The sequence below is a fragment of the Pleurodeles waltl genome, chromosome 1_1, assembly GCF_031143425.1.
Source record: "Pleurodeles waltl isolate 20211129_DDA chromosome 1_1, aPleWal1.hap1.20221129, whole genome shotgun sequence".
Classification (NCBI taxonomy): Eukaryota; Metazoa; Chordata; class Amphibia; order Caudata; family Salamandridae; genus Pleurodeles; species Pleurodeles waltl.
In genome coordinates this window covers 566,765,923-566,789,295 of record NC_090436.1, presented here as the reverse complement: position 1 = coordinate 566,789,295, position 23,373 = coordinate 566,765,923, and the positions used below count along the sequence as shown (strand labels likewise).

The following is a 23,373-nucleotide window of genomic DNA, read 5'->3' as shown; positions in this document are numbered from 1 at the left end:
CACCAATCATGGCAAAGTCTTGCCTAAGGTAAACAAAAGGGAGAGGTGAAACTCAATAAGAAACCATCAGAAGATCATACTTCCAAGGCGACGGAAGCAACTCCATGAACAAAGGCGGCTGCACCAGCCGAGGCTCAAGATATGCTCCGGACCACTGCTATGTGGAAAGGAGCAACAGAAAGAAAGGCGATATGCGCACCAAAGGAAGTGCAACAAAATCCAACGTAGATGACCAAAGCGCAACCCAAAAATTTGTCTAAAACTGCTCAACTAACAAACAGACACTAGGACAATAGACAAGGGGTGAGAATGCACCCATTTGAGAGGAACGTGACTGTTCCCAGAAAGTTGCAACAGGCGAGGATGTGCGATAGAAGAGGGAAGCCACTAGTCACCACGAGGAGAATCACGGAAACAACACAAGGCAGAATCAGCATGCGCCCCACAAAACGACTAGTCATCAAATGGCATATCAAGTAGAGCATCCAACACTGGAGATGAGAAATAGGAAGACGCTAACCAAGCCCTACGACATATGGCAACAGAAGCAACCATGATCCGGCCAGTGGAACCGGTAGAATCCATACCGGAGCGAACTGCAAGGTGAGCAGCCAGTTGACCATCCCTGATCAAAGACGTCAGAGCAGGGTGAACATCATCAGAAAGGGATGAGAGTAAGCATTCCACAGAGTCCTAAAGAGCATGTGAAAAGCGGGCCAACACACAGGAAGTGTTGATGGAACGAAGGGCGGCACTATGCCTGCCAGCAGCATCCAGCTGCCGTGAGTTCCTGTGCAGCGGAGTAGTTGCAACCTGTTCCAGCGTAGGAATGCCCAAAGCAGTTTAAGTAACAAAACCCTAATGGGTAGGGTGATGGCGAAGACACAAAGGGTCTGCTGATGCCTGTGTGAAACAGAACGATCCACTGAAGGACCAGAGACGGGCTGAGTCCAGACACCTAGAAGGATGTTGTAGAGAGCCTCAGAAAAAGGCAGAATTGGTTTTGTGTCAGATTAATCTAGGCTAAAAGATAACAAGGGATCAACAGATAATTGCACCTCAAGAAGACGCAAGTCCAAAACCTCAGACACCCGCCTTAAAACAACGACAAATGCAGTGCTGGCTTCTGTCACCAACCCAGGGGGTGAGAGCAGGCTGGATACTGGGGAGGAGTCTAGACCACTATCATGCCCCAAGTCAAGCACCCAATCCGATGACTAACCTGGAATGGGACCCAGGGGAGAAGGAGGAAGTGCAAGGCGGTCTGAAAGTGGGTGCAGCACAAACTCCTCATGTACAGCCCTCGGCGCCAGTCCCGGCATCTGTGACAATGTCGACCGATGTCGAGTGGGGGAAGCTTCCTCGGAAGCATCGGCGTCCGACTCCGGAGAGAGATCAATATAGGAGAGTTTAGTGAAGTAGACATGTCCAACAGTGCCGGGTGGAACGTCAGGACACGAGGATCAGGCGAAGGAGACAGGGGACGCACAGGGTCGTGCACCAACGCCAATCCGACTCCAGAGTCGGATTCGAGAGTGTGAGCAGGCACCAAGATAGAAACCACTAGCGAAGTCCCTGCCACGACACTGACCACCTCCATATGGCCCGAAGGCGCTCCAGAGGAAAGGGAAGGAGCAAAGATAGAATGATTAATGATTATTGAACAAAAGATAGTATGGTCAGCAAAACTAAATAAGCAGACAGCTGGCAATGACTATTTGCCTCTTTTGCTTTCCTCAGCATGTGGAACACAAAGAGGAGATTTATGCCAGAACGCAACCCAAACCAGATGTATTAAAGAACGAAAGATAGTATGGTCAGCAAAACTAAATAAGAAGACAGCACAAATAATGAAAACTTTGATTATAAACCAAAGACCTATGCCATCATGAAAGAATATTTAAACATAATAGCCAGAGTTCACAGCCTAGCAGGTAAGGTGCTAACTATAGATTATGTGGCTAAAGATACACCTCGCTCCCAAAAGGAATTGGCGGAAGTCGAAGAACTGAATAGGAGAATAAGGGAAGCCTTTAAACTGAAGCAATGTGAAAGAGAGGCAACAATTAAACAAAATAAGAAGAACTTAAGATGGGAAATCAGCAGACTCACTGTTTGAGAATGATAATTTATCATTATAGTGTATAACAGCTATGTGTGAAGAGAAAACTCATTTTCTGGAAGCTGGTCACTAAAACCCCAGGTGGGTAAAAAACAAGTAGAAGCTTCATGTACGATGCTGGCTCTTTATATAGTGGACCAAAATGAGGTACACTGTACAAAGAGTCCAAGCAATCCCCAGAGGTATCACAGAGGCACAAATGACGTCCCAAGTGCTCTCTTTTTGGGTAGTGTGGTCGAGCAGTCAGAGAGTAGTGCTAAGCATACACTCAGGCAGTAAGTGAGACATACACTCAATCTAGAAATCTGAAACCAATTTACAAAAATAACACCTACTTTTATGTCAACTTTGATACCGAGACCATCAGAATCAGGTGACTACTTTTTGAGTTAAGAATTTTTATAGTTTTCAAAAGTTGACAGTGCATTTTCGGGAAGCAGCAATGCAATCTTATGGATGAAAACTAAGATGGCAATGTAGGTAGAGTACATCAACTTAAGGGACCAATTTCCTGGACTTAAGCGGGTTTTGGGACAAGGTCCAAGTCCACACGAACAGGTCACCTATGGGAGTTCTGGTGTGTCCGGGTGCAGAGGCGTGTAACTGTGTTGGGTATCTATGGGTCTCGGTCGGTTACAAAGTCATTGCAGGGATGGACTGGAAGGACAGTCCAGGGGGAACCCACTCGACTTCGAGGTCCTCAGGCACGTGGGGACCCCATCAGTTCACTCCCCCTCAGGCTGTAGGGGGGGGCACAGGAGTGTCATCTGGTGTAAGGTCCAGCACTGGAGTTCCTTGCGGTTACAGAGAAGCCCATAGAAACACTCTGCAAGTGTGGACAGGGGTCCAGTCCGACCCACGCAACAAGTGGACTCAAGTCTCACGAGGTGGGGAGATGTGGGAAAACCTTTGGTTCTCTCCTCTTCTGGATCTGAGGTAGACAGGTGCAGAAGTGTCCTAGGGCAGTCGAAGTTGCATCTAAAAACCAGGGAAAAAGAGTGTGTGTGTGTTTAGAGCAACCAGAACCCAGCTCCCTACACTTCGCCATTATCCAAGGAGGACTGGGAAAGTACATCACCAATCTTTATAGTGTCAAGAAAATAAATAGAATCGCCCCTCTAGGATGCTTCTTAAAGCCTACTTCTGACGTTACAACTTCCAAAATTGAATATTTATTCCTTGAATAACAGAAATCGAGAAAACCATAAAGTGTTCAAAAAGTTAGCAGGCCCAAAGTCCAGTTGGGCTATATGTTAAGATACTAAAAAGATGTGGGCTCAAGTTCTCACCTGCATATTTTCCTCAGTAACAGGATCTCATAAAATATAGCACGATAACACTCTTATATGTACCAAGTAAAATATTTCCTAAACATCTCTTGAAAAAATTAGAAGAATAGGTTGATAATGAAGCTGTCCTGCCCAAGGTACAACTTGGATTCATAAGAGATCATTCAACTACTCATGGCTGTTTCGCCTTAAAATTAATTGTAGATGCATATTCTTTGAAAAAAATCAGCCTGTTTATGGGGCATATATAGACTTATCTTCAGCATTCAATATTAATTAGTCCCTTCTCAGGGGCAAAAATGTCAAACTTGAAAATCCCACCAGGGTTGCTGAAACTAATCATGCAACTACATGACGATTCTTGGAGTTAAGCAGAATTAGGGATTAATGGTGCACTGTTGAGTACAAATACATACACCAAATGGTTAACAATAGAAGTGTATATGAGTTCCAATACTTTTTTGCGATTTATGTATCAGATGCTCCTAGCTTTTTTTCCTTAGCCATGTGATTTTCCACCAAAATTAGATGGTGACCCTATATCCTCCAATTTTTACACAGGTGGCACAGTTATAATGGATCTCACTCCCATGGGTCTCCAGAGGTAATTAGATTTTGCTTTCTACTGCAAGAGAAAACCTGATTATAAAGGCTCCCAAGTCTAAAATAGTGTGTTCTCCAAAAGACAAACCCAGACAAGTAGTGCTTAAATAATATACAAGTGGAAAACATTAAAGAGTGTAGGTACATTGACCTATTTAAAACTAAAACTAATCTCAATATCAAATCTCATCTCGCCCAAGGGGATAAAAGATAAGGCCACTGCAGGTTCCTTGCAGAGGTTAGACTTAAAAATGGGTCTTAAGTCACCTTATGTTATGAGGGAAAAGTATAATCTAAAAATACCAGCCTATTGCTCTATGGCAGTGAAATATTCACAGAGAAAAAAATACTACTACTTCAAAGTATCGAAATTAAGATATGGAAAATATGGCTGGGATTTCTGAAAGGTATACTTCTCAGCATGCTGAGGTTCAAACTGAGGTTGACCAATATCATATTCAAGCGCCAGCAAAGGGCCCTTGATTACTGAATTAACCTGGAGAAAGCAGACAAAAGGTTCATTTAGGTACTTGATTAAAAGCCTACTTCAGTACTTGATTAAAAAGCCAACTTCAGTATATTATGCACAATTCTTGGCCTGTGTACTTGCACAGTACAACAAAAGGTATGGGCCCAGAACAACGTGTCAAATTTGGTGATAATTCAGTGTACTCTAGGAAAAAGAAAACATGGTCAAACAGCTGCGAAAAAGAAAATCCATGAAAAAAATGATCTAAAGAACTAAGAAGGAAGAGGGTAACTAGCTTACTTAATGGTTTATAGAGGCCACTTACAACCGTTTCTAAAAGATATAAAGGCAAGGCAAACAAGAAGATGGATATTGAAGCTGAGACTTGGCCACGTGCCTGCTTTTCTAAAAATGGAGAAAGAATAAGTAGGATGATGTAATAGTGAGTGCAAATACCATCAACTGTCACTTTTGTAGTGACTGTGAACTGACAATGGTTGTCTATCTTGTGTGTCGCCTTTGGTGGAAAGAGAAAGAAAATGCTACTGCCAATTTTTCATGAATATGGAATTCACTACTTGAGAGAGCTGATAACATCTATTATGAAATGTGATGATATTCATTTATGCTACACAAAGGGTAATTATCTTGAAATTGTTATTATTAACCAAGAGTAGGCTTGAGTATTTGTAAAGGAAATGGTTGTTGAGGATTGCGGAAAGCCATCCGTACACCACTTTGCTGTGATTAATAATAAATTTAGTGAATATGAGAAAGATGACACACAGGCTATTTTTAGTTGGTATGTTTCTTAAGGCTGACAGTATAGGACGATTCAATACAACCTCTTTTTAAGAGTGATATCTGTGGTGGAATTGTTGTACCTTAAAGTTTTAGCAATTAGAGTGATAGACTTGCTGGCTGGGATACAAGAACTGAGGAATTTGAAAATTACAACCAAGAGGTATTATGGCACTTGCACTTTCTGACTACAGTTTTCTTTTATTGTTTCCATAGTTTTTAAGGACAGATGGAATTAGAGATTAAGACACAGTGGACTTTCTCCTCTGTTGATTTAGATTTTAATATTGACCTAAAGATTTCATAATTTTTAAGTACAGACAAGAGTGTGAAATATCTCAAAAGGAAAATGTCACTTACCAAGTGTGCATCTGTTTGTGGCTTGTTCCGCTGCAGATTCACATGCTATGCACAGGTCCTGCCATCTAGTGTTGGACTCAGAGTGTTATAAGTTGTTTTTCTTCGAAGAAGTCTTTTCGAGTCACGGGACCGAGTGACTCCTCCTTTTCGGCTCCATTGCGCATGGGCATCGACTCCATCTTAGATTGTTTTCCCTCAGAGGGTAAGGTAGGAGTGAGAGTGTAAAGAGAGAGATGTCCATGCAATGGAATAGAGATGTATCGACAGAGTCTAAATAAAGGTATGTTTATATACATATGTACCAATTTTTATTATAACTTAAACTGCTACAGGCTCCCAGGGAGGGCGCATGTGAATCTGCAGCAACAGATGTACACTGGGTAAGTGACATTTTCCGTACGATGGCATGTGTAGCTGCAGATACACATGCTATGCACAGACTACAAAGCAGTAATCCTTCCCTAAGCGGTGGTCAGCCTGTAGGAGTTGAAGTTGTCTGAAATAATGTTCTTAGTACAGCCTGTCCTAGTGTGGCTTGTTGTGTTGCTAACACATCTACACAGTAATGCTTGGTAAAAGTATGAGGTGTGGACCAAGTAGCTGCTTTACAAATTTCTGTCATTGGTATGTTTCCCAGAAATGCCATTGTTGCTCCCTTTTTTCTAGTGGAGTGTGCCTTTGGCGTAATGAGCAGTTGTCTTTTAGCTTTCAGGTAACAAGTTTGCATACATTTCACTATCCATCTGGCTATGCCTTGTTTGGATATAGGATTACCAGTATGGGGTTTTTGGAATGCGATGAACAACTGTTTAGTTTTACGAAATGATTTTGTTCTGTCAATGTAATACATTAGAGCTCTTTTAATATCTAATGTATGCAGTGCTCTTTCTGCCACTGAGTCTGGCTGTTGGAAAAAGACTGGGAGTTCCACTGTTTGGTTTAAATGAAACGTGAGATGACTTTTGGTAGAAATGTAGGGTTTGTGCGGAGTACAAATTTATGTTTGTGTACCTGTATAAATGGTTCTTCAATAGTGAATGCTTGTATTTCACTAACTCTTCGTAATGAAGTGATTGCCACTAGAAAGGCTACTTTCCAAGTTAAGAATTGGATCTGTCAAGAGTGCATGGGTTCAAAGTACAATGTTAAGATTCCACAAGGGTACTGGTGGAGTTCTTGGAGGTATGATTCGTCTTAGGCCCTCCATGAAGGCTTTAATGACTGCTACCCTAAATAGGGATTTGGTCTGTTTATTTTGTAAATAAGCAAAAATTGCTGTGAGATGTATTTTGATGGATGAAAAAGCTAGATTTGCTTTTTGTAGATGGAGTAAATAACCTACGATGTCTTGTTTGGACGCATCCAAAGGTGTTATGTGTTTTGCTTGACAACAGAAAACAAATCGTTTCCATTTGTTAGCATAACACTGCCTGGTGGTAGGTTTTCTTGCCTGTTTAATGACTTCCATACACTCTGGTGGAAGATTTAGATAGCCAAACTCTAAGATTTCAGGAGCCAGATTGCTAGATTGAGCATCACTGGATTGGAGTGTCTAATCTGCTGTTTGTGTTGCGTCAGCAGATATGGCCTGTTTGGGAGTTTGACATGTGGTACGATTGACAGGTCTAGCAGTGTGGTGTACCATGGCTGGCGTGCCCACGTTGGTGCTATAAGTATGAGTTTGAGTTTGTTTTGACGGAGTTTGTTGACCAAAAATGGAATGAGTGGGAGAGGGGGAAAAGCGTAAGCAAATATCCCTGACCAGTTGATCCATACAGCATTGCCCTGGGACTGAGGGTGTGGGTACCTGGACACGAAGTTTTGGCATTTTGCGTTGTGGTTGGTGGCGAACAGATCTATGTCTGGTGTCCCCCACTAACAAAAGTATTTGTGGAGTACCTGGGGGTGAATTTCCCACTTGTGAGTCTGTTGGTGATCTCGACTGAGGTTGTCTGCTAACTGATTGTGAATCCCTGGAATGTATTGAGCTACCAGGTGAATGTTGTTGTGAATTGCCCACTGCCATTTTTTTTGTGCTAGGAGGCAAAGTTGTGATGAGTGGGTTCCTCCTTGTTTGTTTACGAAGTACATTGTTGTCATATTGTCTGTTCTGACAAGAATGTGTTTGTTAGCAAGGTGAGGTAGAAAGGCTCTTAGTGCTAGAGAGACTGCTAGCAGTTCTAAGTGATTTATGTGTAGCTGCTTCTGTTTGCTGTCCCATTGTCCCTGAATATTGTGATTGTTGAGGTGTGCTCCTCATCCAATCATTGATGCATCTGTTGTGAGAATGGCGTGAGGCACAGGGTCTTGAAAAGGCCGTCCTTTGTTTAAATTTATGGGATTCCACCACTGAAGCGAATTGTGTGTTTGGCGGTCTATCAACACTAAATCTTGGAGATGACCCTGTGCCTGCGACCATTGTTTTGCAAGCCACTGTTGGAAGGGCCGCATGTGTAACCGTGCGTTTGGGACAATGGCGATGCATGATGCCATCATGCCTAGGAGTTTCATGACAAAACTGACAGTGTAGTGTTGATTTGGCTGGATTTTTGGCAATATGGTGTGGAACGATTGCACTCTTTGTGGGCTTGAACTTGCAAGCGCCTTTTGAGTGTAGCTCCTAAGTACTGCTGAGTTTGCGATGGTTGCAGGTGTGATTTTTGGTAATTTATTGAGAACCCTAGTGTGTGTAGGGTATCTATTACATAACATGTGTGATGTTGACACTGTTTTTGAGTGTTGGCTTTTATTAGCCAATCGTCGAGATACGGAAATACATGCATATGTTGTCTCCTTATGTATGCTGCTACTACGGCAAGGCATTTTGTGAAGACTCTGGGGGCTGTTGTTATCCCGAAGGGTAATACCTTGAATTGGTAATGTTTTCCTTGTTTAACAAACCTGAGGTATTTTCTGTGAGCTGAATGGATGGGTATGTGAAAATCTGCATCTTTTAAATCCAGTGTTGACATAAATTCTCCCTGTTGCAGCAATGGGACTACATCTGGTAGTGTCACCATGTGAAAGTGTTCTGATCGGATGTGGAGGTTGAGAGTCCTGAGATCTGATATTGGCCTTAACGTTTTGTCTTTCTTGGGAATAAGGAAGTACAGTGAGTAAACCCCTGTTCCTTTTTGATGATGAGGCACTAGTTCTATGGCTTGTTTGAGCAATAGTGCCTGTACTTCTGTTTGTAACATTGCAAGATGTTGCGATGAAAGTTTGTGCGCTTTTGGGGAAATGTCTGGAGGAAATTGTGTGAACTCTATGCAGTAACCATGTTGGATAATGGATAGTACCTATGTGTCTGTCGTGATGTGTAACCATTGTTTGTGGAACATTTTCAGTGTTCCTCCCACAGGCGAAATGTGTTAAGGGAAGGTGAAGACAAATTCACTGTTTGTTGTTAGTGGCTTGTTTGAGGATTGGAATTTTCCTCTAGATTTGGGAAATTGTCCTCTGTAGGTTCCCCGAAATCCCTCTCATTGATATTGAGTCTGGCATAAGGGTTTGGATTGGGAGGTGGATGGCTCGGAGGGCTGTGGCCTGAAGCCTCCCCTATATTGAGGCTTCCGAAATGTGCCTCTGTATTGGGATGAGTAAAGCGCTCCCATCGCTTTAACAGTGTCGGCATCTTTTTTCATTTTATCTATGGTTGTGTTCACTTGTGTGCCAAATAATTGTTGCTGATTAAAAGGCATGTTGAGGACGGCCTGTTGGATTTCAGGTTTAAAACCTGATGACCTGAGCCACGCATGCCGCCTAATGGTGACAGCCGTATTTATAGTCCTTGCGGCTGTATCAGCCGAGTCTAGCGCTGATCTTATTTGGTTGTTTGTAATTGCCTGTCTCTCCTCTAATACCTGCTAGACTCTATTTTGGTGTTCCTTTGGGAGATGTTGAATAATGGCCTTCATCTCATCCCAATGAGCCCTATCGTATCTAGCGAGGAGGGCCTGCGAATTAGCTATGCGCCACTGATTGGCTGCTTGCGACGCCACCCTTTTCCTTGCTGCATCAAATTTTTTGCTTTCGTTATCTGGAGGGGGTGCATCTCCAGAGGACTGCGAGTTAGCCCTTTTCCTCGCTGCTCTGACCACTACTGAATAGGGGGGCGGCTGTTGAGTGATGTACACTGGGTCTGAGGGTGGTGGTTTGTATTTTTTTTTTCTATCCCTGGGGTTATAGCCCTTCCTTTAACCGGCTTCAGGTTATTTGCTGGGCATGTTTGAGCATACCGGGGAGCATGGGTAGGCTTTGGTATGAGGCGTGGGTTGAGGACAATGTATTGAATAAGAAGTAGTCATCTATAGGTTCTGTATGCATGCTCACGTTATGGAAAGCTGCTGCTAGAACCTGTGTATACGAGGTGCTATCCTCAGGTGGAGATAGCTTAGATGGGTAGCACTCTGGACTGTTGTCTGATACTGGGTCATCATAAAGATCCCACGGATCTGTGTCCTGATGTGACTGCATAGTGTGTGTAGGAGACTGTGCAGTGGGTGTAGCAGGTGGGAGACAGTTCGTTGAGGAGAGTGAGGAGAAGACTGGTGAGTAGAAAACTGGTGAGGAGGAGATTTCTCTCTTGGCACTTTAGCCTTTGGCTGATCAGTGTCCAAACATCCATGGAAGGCCAGTTTTCTTTTAATTTTGAGAGGAGGTGCTGTGAGGATCTTGCCAGTGTACTTGTGGATCTGTATTCTGGCTTATCTGTCATCGAAATCCTCCATTTGTTGTAGCTCTTCCTCAAATCTATGGCTTTCTTTTAGCTGTTTCGAAAGTCCATGCTCCTCTGTGTAGGAATGTCTTTTCGGCTCCGAAGACTGTTTCTTCGGCACCGAAGGGCCCGGGGTATTAGTTGGCCTCTGTTCCGAAAGTGACTTTGGAGGACTTGACTGGATGGGTCGGTTCCGTATGGTTTCGGAGCCTGTGTCTTGGCTCGAGTACAAAGACTTCGTAGCAGGTGTGGCCTTTTTCGGTGCTGTAGGTGTTACTTGGTCACCGGTCCATTTTTTACGGGTGGAGCCATGGCCTTCCGGCAGTGGCGTCCCCGAGGCCTTCTGTTTGGTCTTGGTCTGGGTCGGGGCAAGTGTACTCACATGCTGGCCCGCTGTCAGTGGTCGGTCAACGTTGAATTCTTCGGAATCGGAACCTTGACCAGAGATGGCGGAATGAATCATCTCCTCTTCTTCCGTGTCGAGGCGTTCGGTGCTTTTGGACGCCATCTGTAACCTTCTCGCTCTTCGGTCTTGCAAGGTCTTCTTGGAAAAGAAGGATTTGCAGGTTTCACAAGTATCCTCTCAGTAATCTGGAGACAAACACAGACTGCAGACCAGATGTTGATCTGGGTAGGGATACTTGGCGTGGCACCGAGGTCAGAATCTGAACAGGGTCCGGTCTATGAGGCTTCGATGCTACTTGCGGTCGGGCCGACCAGGCCAAAGTTGGGTGCGGGTGCCCCAAAGGGCAACCGAAGATGTGTGTCCTCCAGTACCGAGGTGTCGATGTTAGATGGGACGCGATCGAGAACAATACTGACGATTTTCGATTAATTATACGTTTTTCCGACTCAAACAACCGGAGTGAGGAGGAACACGTCCGAACCCGATGGCGGAAATAAATAATCTAAGATGGAGTCGATGCCCATGCGCAATGGAGCCGAAAAGGAGGAGTCACTCGGTCCTGTGACTCAAAAAGGCTTCTTTGAAGAACAACAACTTGTAACACTCCGAGCCCAACACTAGATGGCAGGACCTGTGCATAGCATGTGAATCTGCAGCTACACATGCCACTAAACATATGTTTATTAAAAGAAATGTTCATACATCTGAGTTAAAGTAATGACAGAGTAATAATGTGGAATTTAGGTTTTAGGCAACATATTCGTTTGTAATATTTTATCAAATGTTTTGAAGTGCGCTGTATGTTTATGTTGCCTTATTGGCACAATAATACACAATAAATTGAACTGAAACTAGTACCTTTGCAAAAGCAGCAGCCGTCATCTGAACTCGTCCCTCATCAGAAGCATAGATTTTCAGATCGTGTCTATAAGTACTATGCAGTCTTAGCAAACCACATCCAGGGAATCCAGCATAATCTCCTGAAAAACAAACAAAGCTACTCATGGACTTTTTTTTTTTAATATCTTGATACATGTTTTTAGTCAAAATGGTAAATATCTGTTAACAGGATTAAAAGTAAGAATGTTGGTAAATTAATCACAGAAGACACCAGCAGCAATCCCTTTATGAAAGACTTCAAATTAGCATTCATGTGCACATCTACACACTCACGGCCACACTATATACTTAGACAGGATTAGAAAGCAGTAGAAGTTCAAACACAATGGTGCCAAAAATAGGTAACTCAAGCCTTAAATAATGTAATAGCCCACAGTGTTTGGGCACAGATTGCACACACACGAATAAGGATTTTTGTCAAAGTCTTGGCTTGAGCCAAGAATTATTCTGTCTGCTTTTAAAATGAATAATGAATAGTGCAGACATGGTCATTTACCTTTCTAGATTAGAGAGAACATGCTAATCTATCTAGGTTAATTGACCTTCAATGAGCAGAAGTACTATGCTCACAACTTTAGTCATGATGCAGTACAGTTTGTGCATCCTTTTTACACGGGGGTCCTCTAAAATCCAAACTCCTCCTTGACACTAGGGTAGCAAGGGCAAATCCTTAATCTTGCCCACAAACTCACAGAAAGACAAACAGTTCTACAGACACTAACAATAATATTGTTAAAAAATTATAACTATTTATTTCACACACCACACAATGAATAACCACCATACACTTGAAAACTAGAGTAATTATTTACCAAATGAATAGTACTTGACTTATTAGCCCCTGAAGGATGAAAGTCTGAATCATACCTACAACCAGCATGCCTCATGGTCACATAGCTACAGAGCTATCACAACAAATAGTTAACCCATTTAAATCACCTGTTCCAATTACTCATCAACAAGAACAATAAATACAATTCTAAATAATGTTGTCCTTTGTTTTTCTTTGACATTCCATTAGCTTATGAAAGTATTTGAACTTACTGATGTCAATTTATATTTAATTTAGCCTACTGTCCTGCAATTCCAGGCAAAAACATAATATACAAAGACACTGTCATAGAAAAGTATGGGAGAGGACAAAAAGTGAAAGAACTGTATAAATCACCTTAAGCATTATGACATTTTTTGGCTAGACCTACATAAGTTGAATTTTAGTTTTCCACTGAAGCTGAATCTAACACCTCTTCCAATTTAAGCCGGAGTAAGACAAACAAGTTATTTACATTCTGTAACACTTTTGCTGGGAGAGACTCCATCTAACTCTAGACTCTTGACCTACTGAATTTACCCCAGGCTCACAACTGAATCTGGCCCATTTGTATTGCTGCTTCTATGCGCCTCAGTAGGTGGCAATGTGTAGCTTCATGACGGGTCTGTCCTGCCCCAGATATGTTGCCAGAAAAACTATATCTGTACCACCTCAGCACCTTGATCTCAGTTCCTCTCTTTCTGAAGCAGACAAATCTGGAGCACACTTGAATCCTGCTAGCTTGACAGAATTCCTCTCCTTCATAGCTTTTCATTGTGCAAGGATATGTCCCCGCCTAAAACTAGAGTTCAAACCATGCAAAGACTGCCATCACCAGATGTTGGTGACAAACAGCCACAATGTGTGCCGTCTTTGCTCCAAACACTACTCTGCATCACATGACCGATGCACGAAGATGAACTGAATGACCATCCACTACTGGGAAGCCAAGCTCTATGTTGCAGAACTCTGACAGAAAACAAAGAATTTCCTGGTCTGGTTAAAGTCAAAGGCGCGGATGTACTCTTGCTCAAGAGGCCAATCTTGTAACCAATCCTCACTGAAATCGAATAGTTCAGTAAGTCAAAGTTATTGAAAAATCAGAAAAAATGCCACTCCTACCATTAGGAGTAGTGTGACACCCAGGATTCCTCCAGGCCTCAGAATCCTTGCCTGATTTCAGAACCAATTCAGACACTGATCGTAATGCACCGTGACTTTCCCAAGCCATTGGCAATTTCATACCAGCAAGAGTTAAAAAAAAGAAATAATAATAATAATGTTCAAATCCCTGTCAAAATCTTATGTACTTTTCGAAAACCCCTCACCTAGCTGGCAGCATACTTCATCAGTCGAGACCCACCACGGGTGCCTAGTGCCTCCATGGTGTGCTTCCATGCTTGATTACAGCGGAGCGGTTACAGGGTGTCAGTGTGCCTAAATTTCATTTTGAAATATGCAAAAAACTAAAGAAAATGAGTGGTAATAAATTTGTCTGGAGGGCACTCATAGACCAATACCTTTACTTTGTTATTGGTGCTTTCTGACAAGATCTGTGAAACGTAGGAAAGGCTCTTGTATAGTGAAGGCTTGAATCTCACTCACTCTTTTGGTAGACGCGAGCGAGTAGCAGAGCGTCTTTCCATGTGAGGAACATTAGTTCAGCTTTCTAAATAGGTTCAAACAGAGGCTTCATGAATTGCAAGAAAGACCACATTGAGATGCAATTCCGGAGGAGAAGCTCACACCTGTGGAAAAGCTCTGAGCAAGGCCTTCATGAATTGCTTAATGTGTCTTGAGGAACATAGAGAAAGAGTTCCTGCAGATCGTCTGTCCCTCAAAACTGCTGCCAGTTGGACTTTTACAGAAGTATGTGCAAGGAAGGCTTTTGCCAGCGATAGCAGATACAGCAAAATCTGTTTGGGAGAGGCTTCGAACGGGTGTAAATTATTTTGTGACAATGGAAACAGAATCTCTTCCATTTTAACGTGTACATCTTATTTGTGCTGTCCCCTCTCACTTTAGATATGATGTCTCTGCATTCTTCAGTGCGGTTCTATTCTCTAAATTCACAGAATACAGAAGCCATGCCTGTAAATGCAGAGACACTGGTTCCGGATGTAATATTTGGTCCTGGTTCTCTCACAAGAGCGTTTGAATCTGTGGAGGGCATATCGGTCTGGTTTCTGACACAAGAATGAGTTCAATGTACCAGTGCTGCCTGGGCCACTTGGGAGCGATGAGAATAAGGTAACAATGTTCTGCTTTCATCCTGGTGCGGACTTTGGGGATCAGTGGGAAGGAAGAAAAAGTCAATGCATAAATCCCAGAACACTGCATCAAAAGGGCATTCCCCCGCAACCCTGGGAGGGGGCATCGACTGGTATTTAGAATTGCTGTCTGTGGCGAAGAGGTCCAGCGCTCCTTTCCCTTATTGTAAACCTATTTTTTCCAGCTGGCTTTTGTCCAGCTCACATTCATGGCAACTGTCTTTGGCCCTACTGAGGGTGACTGCTGAATTGTTGTGTACTCCCGAGATGTGTTAGGCTTTCAGGGATATTTTGTCAATTGTGAGCCAATCCCATAGCTCTTGGGCTTTGTGAGAGTGTGTCAGGGATTTGGTGCCTCTCTTGTTTGTTGATGCAATATATGCTGGTCGTGTTTTCCGTACGAATCAGCACTGAAGATCCTGCTATCCTTGGGAGAAAGGCTTGCAGGGTGAGAAAAATGGCTTTGAGCTCCACACTGTTGATTTGCATATTCTGCTGACGTGCTCACCATTTCCCTTGGATTTTCAGGTCTTATAAGTGGCCTCCCCAGCCGTCCATTGAAGCATCCACAATAATGACGAAATTTGGAACCAATGGTACAAATGTGAGGCCTTGAGACAGATGAGGCTTGTGAAACCACCACTGTAGCGGCTCTATCATCTTTGGGATGATGGTATCAACCCCTCAAAGGTACCTTGAGACAGAATCCATTGGAGCTGCAGTTCCTCTTGTAATGGCTGTTGGAAAGTACCCTCTTTTGGCATTGTTACTCCCACTTTTTTCCTGCTATCAGTATGTTTTGACTGGGATCCCCCTTACCAGGACCACAGTGATTGTGTCCTCTCTCTCTAAATTTGTTTGCCCAGGACTTTGCACACCCCACAATTGGCATACTGGTGCCCCCATGTAAGTCCCTAGTATATGGTACTTGGGTACCCAGGGCACTGGGGCACCAGGGGTTCCCATGGGCTGCAACATGTATTGTGCCATCCATTGGAGCCCATGCAAAATGTGTCTGCGGGCCTGCCATTGCAGCCTGCGTGAAAAGGTAAATGCACCCTTTCAATACAGATCACTGTACCAGGTCACAGTAAGTCACCCCTATGGTAGGCACTCCTAGCCCAGAGGGCAGGGTGCAGGTATATGTGTGTGAGGGCACCCCTGCAAGAGCAGAGATGCCCCTATGAACTCAAGCTCCATTACCCTGGATTAAGTGCGGGGAAGCCATTTTACCCACGTACTTGACACAGGACACCTGTGCCCAGCTACATAATGGTAACTCTGAACCTAGGCATGTTTGATATCAAACAATTCGTAATCATATCCCGATATTGTTGCCAGTATTGGTTGTATGATTCAAAGCACTCTGGGGGCTCCTTAAAGGAACCCACAATATTGCTCCTACCAGTCGCCTAGGGTTTTGCAAGCACCCTCTGCTGCTGCCACCCTCCAGATTGGTTTCTGCTCTCCTGCTTCTTGGCCAGCTCAAGCAGGAGAAGGCAGAACAAATGATTTCCTGTGGGAGAGGAAGGCAACACCTGTGACATGAGGGGTAGCCTCCCCAAGCCACCGGTACGCTATGAAGGGCACATTTGGTGCCCTCCTTGCATAAACCGGTTTGCACAAGTCCAGGGACCCCTGGTCTCTGCTCTGGTGCGAATCTGGACAAAGGTAAGGGGAGTGACTACTCCCCTATTCATCACCACTCCAGAGGTGGTGCCCAGAGTTCCTCCATGTGGCCATTTGATTGTGCCATCTTGAATCCAAGGTGGGAAGAGGCCCCTGAGGCCCTCTGAGTAGCCAGGTAAGGTAGGTGACATCACAGCCTCATCCTGATAGGTGGCTACCCTGATAGCTGAACAATCCCTCTTCCTGGGCTATTTAGGGTCTCCCTCTTGGGTGGGTCCTCAGATTCAATGTGCAAGATTTCAGCAGGACTCCTCTGCATAGTTTACTTCATCTCCTGGCTATTGGGACTGCAACTGGACCCTCCAGGAACCGACAATCTGCAACTCCAACGACGTCTCCGCTCTGCAACATTGTTTCTCTGGCTCCTTCCGGCAACTGCAACATTTCCCCAGCTATGCACCTTCTGAGGGTGGCCAGTCTTCAGCCTGCACAAAACGTAAGATGGAATCTCCCTTGGAGCGAAGGAGTCATACCCCTGCATCAGCAGGCACCAACTGCAATGACAACCAGCTTTGTGGATTCTCTCTCCTCTGGAATGGACTAGATTCTGCATCACAGGTGGTGGTCTGGAGTGGTCCCCTGGGTCCTCTCTACCAGCTGTCCAACTTGGGAGACGGTAAGCCCTTGTCTCTCCTTGCAGGACAGTACCACTGTTCAATGCAACTCTTGCAGCTACTAAGGCTTGTTTGTTCTTCCTCCAAGGGATCTTTAGGCTCAGTGTAGCCCCAGCCTCCAGCACGCCTTCTGCCTGCTGCTCCAGCAACGTGAGACTCCTCTTCAAGGTGTGCGGAGTGGGCCTCACCGCAACTTCTGTGCCTGCTGCCAGCTGGTTGCCTGTGGGGGCTGACTCCTCTTCTTGTGACTCTACCAGCTGCTGAGTGTCACCCTGGACTCCCCTCCTTGGGTCGAGCCCCTTGACCTTGCTGGTCCTCTTCAGTCTTGCAAACCTTCTTTTCAGTCTCTTGCTTTTGCCAAGGCTTGCTGGTGGTTTTCCAGCACCACTAACCAACTGCATCACGACCCACAACGTAGGACATCACTTGCATCACTCCTCAAACTCCTCATCAGTTCCTGTGCTGCACTGCTGACCTTCTTCGTCCACCGTCGACCTAATCCTGCATCCAAGAAGGGTGGGTAGTGGCTCCTGCCACAACCGGACACTCCAACGCTAACTGGACTTGGTCCCCTTCCTTTGCAGGTCCTCTTCTGTCAGGATCCACCTTCGGGTTCTTCCAGTCTAGGTTGGGTCTTGCATAATCCTTTTTCTAAAGTCCTCCTGTTGGTTTCGGGGAAACCAGGTACTTACCTCTGCTCTCCTGGTCGCCACTCTGGTACTCACCTCTTGGGCTCTCTAGTTCCTTCAGCTCCCTTCTACTGACGCCACTTCCTTGGGTGGTGGACTGCCTTTCACATTCCACTTTTTTGTGTATGGTTTGGCCCTCACTATTTGCTATTGTTTTTCCCAATGCCTACGGCTTTCTATGCTATTTAATGATTGTTAATGTGTAAATATTAGTGTGTTTACTTACCTGCAGTTAGGGGAATGCCTATCCAGTATTCTATTATTTGAGTAATTTATTTTTGTAACACTGTGTGGTTCTTTCATGTGTGTAAGTGCTGCATGACTATAGTGGTATTGCATAAGCTTTGCATGTCTTATAGATAAGTCTTGGCTCATCTACAGCTACCTCTAGAGAGCCCTAAGCTTCTTAGACACTGCCTACACTTCATTAATAGGGGATACCTAGACCTGCTATAAGATGATAGCACCAAAGTGCTCAGGCCAGCTTCCTACAATGGCCTCATCTTGAGGCGTGCAAACGGGACCAGGTCGATTGCAGAACAGATCATGCCCAGGATCGCCTTGAACAATCTCACTGAAATGTACTTTTATCTTGACATTTTGTATGCCAAGCTGTTAGCCTCTGTAGTCTTTCCTGTGAGAGGTAGGTTTTGTTCTGTATTGACTCCAGGGAAGCTCCCAGAAATGGCAGCCTTTGCATGGAATTAGTTGAGGACTTTCACCTGTTCACTGTGAGATCTAGTCTGCGAAAAAAGTGAGAGGCATGATTTTGTGGCTTTGACCGCTTGTTGTGGAGTTGAAGCTTTTAGCAGCCAATGTTCTAGGTAATGGAATACCGTATGACCCTGTTTTATGAGAGCGGCTGGCACCGGAGCCAAGCACTTACTAAAAATGCGAGGGGCTGACTTGAGACCGAAAGGGAGGACTTTGAATAGGTAATGGGTACCAGCTAAGATGAAACAGAAGCATTTGCAGTGCTTGGGATGGATGGGAATATTAAAAAATGCATCTTCGAGGTCTAGAGATGTCAAGTAGTCCCGCTGTTCAGTAGGCAAAGAAAGTTGGAGAGTGTAATCATTCGAAAGGATTATTTGCTGGAGATAATAGTTCAGCTTTCTGAAATCTAAGATAGGCCTCCATTTCACTGATTACTTGTGTATAAGGAAAAAAAACAGGAGTAGAATCCTTTCCCTCTCTGAGCAAATGGAACTTTCTTTATATCTCCCCTGGAAAGCATTAGTAGGGTTTCTTTCCTTAATAAGTGAAGATGAGGGGTTGCAAACCCCTTGGTGGATTGCTTTGAGGTTTTTCTGTAAACTCCAAGGTATGGCCATAGGTGACTAGATCCAATACCCATTTGTCTGATGTGATACTCCCAATGACGGAGAAGCTTGTGGATGTCGCACCTGCAGGTGAGAAGAGGGTGGCGTAGCTGGTACCTGAATTAGGTCATTGCTTGAGACTAGGGGACAGTCGCCGTTTGCGAGTCGCAAATGCCTCTTTGCTATGTAGAAATGCATTTTGCGAGTCGGATCCGACTCGCAAAATGCATTTCTGACTCACAAATAGGAAGGGGTGTTCCCTTCCTATTTGCGACTCGCAATGCTATGCAATTCCATTTGCGACCGCGATAGCGGTCGCAAACGGAATCGCAGTTACCATCCACTTGAAGTGGATGGTAACCCAGTCGCAAACGGGACTGGACATAAAAATATTTTTTCAGAGCAGGTAGTGGTCCAAGGGACCACTACCTGCCCTGAAAAAATCCGAAACAAAATGTTTCGGGTTTTTTTCAAAGTGCAGCTCGTTTTCCTTTAAGGAAAACGGGCTACACTTTGAAAAAAAAAAAAGACTGCTTTATTTAAAAGCAGTCACGGACATGGTGGTCTGCTGTCTCCAGCAGGCCACCATCCCCGTGAGTGCCCAGACTTGCTATGGGGTCACAAATTGCAACTCACCTCATTAATATTAATGAGGTCGGTCTTTGCGACCCCATAGCGAGTCGCAGAAGGTGTCTGAGACACCTTTCTGCATTCCAAATTGCGAGTTGCAATTTGCGAGTCGCTGGGACTCGCAAATTGCAACTCGCAATTTGGAGTTTTGCTACATCTGGCCCTAAGTCTCTGGCTTGATGTGTTGACTTTCGGCATGCTCCTTGTCTACAGAAATCCGCTGTAGATGGTTGGCAGTATAACTGTTGCTGGTATGTCGACCTGTACTGGGGTTCATAGGGCTGGTACTGCTGAGAGCACTGGTATTTTCCTCTGTAGTTGGAAAAATCTTGACCTTGTGCGCCTCAAAAGGGCAACTTCTTGTACTGCAGGGTTCTGAGGGATTTAGCAGCATCAGTATCCGTCTTAATGGCAGAGCTTCATCTATACGTTTGCCAAAAAGTGTGTCCACATCATATGCCATATCTGGTATTTTTGATTGAACCTCCGGTCTAAACGAGGTCGCTTTAAGCCATCCTTGGTGTTTTAAGGCTGCTGCGTCTGCAAGTTGTCTAAAGCCTGTGGAAGCAATAACCATGGTGCAGTCAATCTCGGAAGAACTGCACTTGCCTTCCTGCAGGATGTTTTTTGCATCAGGCTTTCAATCTTCTGGTATGAGGTCAATTGTGTCTCTGATGTCTGACCACATCTGTCTGTCATAGCGGCCTAGAATGGCTAAGAATTTTGGCAGTTCTGGCGGTGATCACCAACATTGCAGAAAATCTTTTGCCTGTAGTGTCTAGGCAACATCAATCTCTATCTGGTGGTACTGATATTGGAGCAGACTTTTTTTAATCTTCTCTGAACCACTTGAGAAACAACGGAGCCTGGTCTGGGTTGCCTGTCAGGCATGCAGGGGAATCCCCTTGGGCTTTGTATTTTTTGTCCGTGTGAGGCAGAACAGTTGCCACTATAGCAGGATTTTTCATAATTTAGATACACTACTGTCAGATATAATAAATGATGGGTATTGACCAGACCTATTTTCTTGCCTGGTCTTCAAAATTGTAAAGAAAGCAGTTAGCGCAACAGGATGATGGAATTTGACTGCTGCCCTCTCCATAAGGCTGTGAAATCCTTCAATGCCTTCTGGGGGCGAATCAACAGGTTGTTATGGAGATAGAGACGGTGTGGGAATAACATAATAGTCCCAATTATCCAGTGGAGATTGAGGTACCGGAATCTCACCCTCCTCTCTCATCGTCATAATAGGACAATGGGTCTTCCCTAGGTGGTGGAGGTTTCATCCTGGGAGTGGCAGGTGGAGGAATGTTTGTTGGAAATGGTGAAACGGGCATTGTTACTAGCCGTTCTTCTGGTTGTAGAAGGAAACACTTTCTATAATCAGATAGCATAGCCCGAAGACCCTAGACCAATGAGCGAGGCATAAAAAAATCATCCTGATGTCGAGGATCAGGATAACATCTCAAACATTCCAGATGCTTCTGTGCAGAGGGCTGATGCTAATAAGGAAAATCCTGCTCTTCCCCATAATAGTCATCTTCATCTTTTTGGCATCTGACAAAAATTGCAGAGGGGCTGTGAGCTGGTCTGAAAGGCCCTCCTCCTTTGAATCCTCAATGTCCAATAGATGACTTGGAATTAGAGTAGATAAACTGGTGGATGAAAAAAATCACAGGTCTTAAGGACGTTTTTGTTATTTTTGTAATTTTTATCTTTGTTGACGGCTTTGTCAACAATGTTGTCAGTGCTTCATGTGTTGTCAATGGGGTCGTTGTTGACGGGGTCGTCACCAATGGGGTCCTTGATGAATTAGTCATCAATGAGGTTGTCAACTGAAGCCTAGTCAATGAGATTGTCGTCGACAGGGGCATAGCTGTGCCCGTCTCAGTCTCCACAATCTTTGGCGACGAGATGGGGATGTTGATGGAGGCTGTCATCGCCATTAGTGCCGTCGCGGTCTCGATGATGAGAAAGTAGTGATGGACTTCAATTATCTTGCTGTTGACGGTGATGACATCAACTACATTTTAAAAGGGGATTTCTTCTTTGTTGTTGATGTGTCAGAAGAAGAGGCATGAGGAACATCTTCTTGTGGGCTGGAAGGTGTATATAGAGTGGATAAAAGTGCCCCAGAGAAGAAATATTTGTGTTTCTCCTTTTTCTTAGAGTCCCTCACCCCTGATGGTGAGCCTTGAGGGACTTCCTGCTCTCTTCAAAGGTGCCTTCTAAAGATCTAGCTCTTTAATGAGATCCTGAAGAAGAGTCAATGTCCTAATCTGAGGATATCTTTTGGGCTTTAGTTTTTTGTAGCTACAATAGCAGCCTCCCTGTAGGAGGCTGGCTCAGTATATAGTGTACACCTATAGGAGAGGTACACTTTTCTTAGTCCAGGCCACCCTTACTGATAGTGTAGGCGGCTCTAGATAACCAGAGCTCCCATAGGAGTAGCTGTGGAGAGCAACTAAGGCATATCCGGGAGGGTGTAAAGAGGTTGCAAATACCACACAGCTCAGTGAAGTGTACAAAGGAAAGAACCACACCAATGTTAGAAAAATATGTAATATTTATTATAATACACACACTAGGACTAACTTTGGTATATATCCTACCTGGGGATATGGTGATACAAAAATATTCTTAGCAACAGGTATGTAAAGGCATAACATAACATGGGCCCCTATTGGGGGCGGGGGGGAACAAACCATATAAAAAGAAAATGGAATGCGAAAATCACTCCTAACCCACACTACCACACAAGGACCCTGAGGACTGAGGAAGTACTAAAACCCCATAGGTAAGTAGGTAGGATTCCCCAGGCAGCAGTGTGCAGAGCAGAAATCTCGGGTCAGTGTTCATAGGCTAAAATGGGGAAGTCACGGTTGGAATGTTCAGTTTTAGGACCCTTTCCAGAGGACCCCAAGGAAACCCATTGGGACAACAGAGGTTGAATAGTGCCCCCACCCGTGGAAACCCAGGACAGGTCCATCTGTACTCCCCCGGGAGAGTCCAAAGGGTTACCAGGAGGAACAGATACTCCTCAGCATCCTGTGCTGGGTGTACCTACTCTAATCACTCAGAAGAGTTAGTGATAGATAGGGGTTACCACCTGCTCAAGCTTGAAAAAGCTATGCTTAGGCTGAAAAGAGAGCAGCTGGCCGTGGAAAGGGAGTCTCTGGAGAGGGAGAGAAAAAAATTGGGGTTAGATCCCCATGGTGGCAGCACAAGAAACCCCAGGGTCAGAGAGGAACACTTTGATTCTAGGAGTCTCAGCAGGATAGTTTCCCCTTCCAAATCTGGGGATAACATCAACAAATGGGTAACTGCTCTGGAGAAGGCCTGTAAAGTCCAAAAGGACACCCGGAGACAGTAAGCAGCTATCCTGTGGCTCTCCTTTGCAGACAAAGGCAGAGACAAACTTTTGGCAGTTAGCGAAAAGGATGCAGACAACTACCAAATCCTGAAAGAGGCTCTGATTGATGGGTTTGGGCTTACTACTGAGGAATACAGGATTATGGGTCTGATTACAACTTTGGCGGAGGGTGTTAATCCGTCCCAAATGCGACGGATATCCTGCCCACCGTATTACGAGTTCCATAGGAAATAATGGACTCGTAATACGGCGGGTGGTATATCCGTCACATTTGGGACGGATTAACACCCTCCGCCGAAGTTGTAATC

The 23,373-nt window shown here is 44.5% G+C and overlaps 1 protein-coding gene across 1 annotated transcript in view; it reads right to left on the bottom strand.

The window, feature by feature from the left end:
• The window catches only part of PPIP5K2 (diphosphoinositol pentakisphosphate kinase 2), a 1,112,711-nt gene that overhangs the window by 746,306 nt on the left and 343,032 nt on the right, over window positions 1-23,373 (bottom strand). The window contains exon 16 of the mRNA XM_069226183.1: window positions 11,626-11,747. Within this exon, the coding sequence (XP_069082284.1) occupies window positions 11,626-11,747 (122 nt within the window). The remainder of the gene's footprint in view (window positions 1-11,625; window positions 11,748-23,373) is intronic.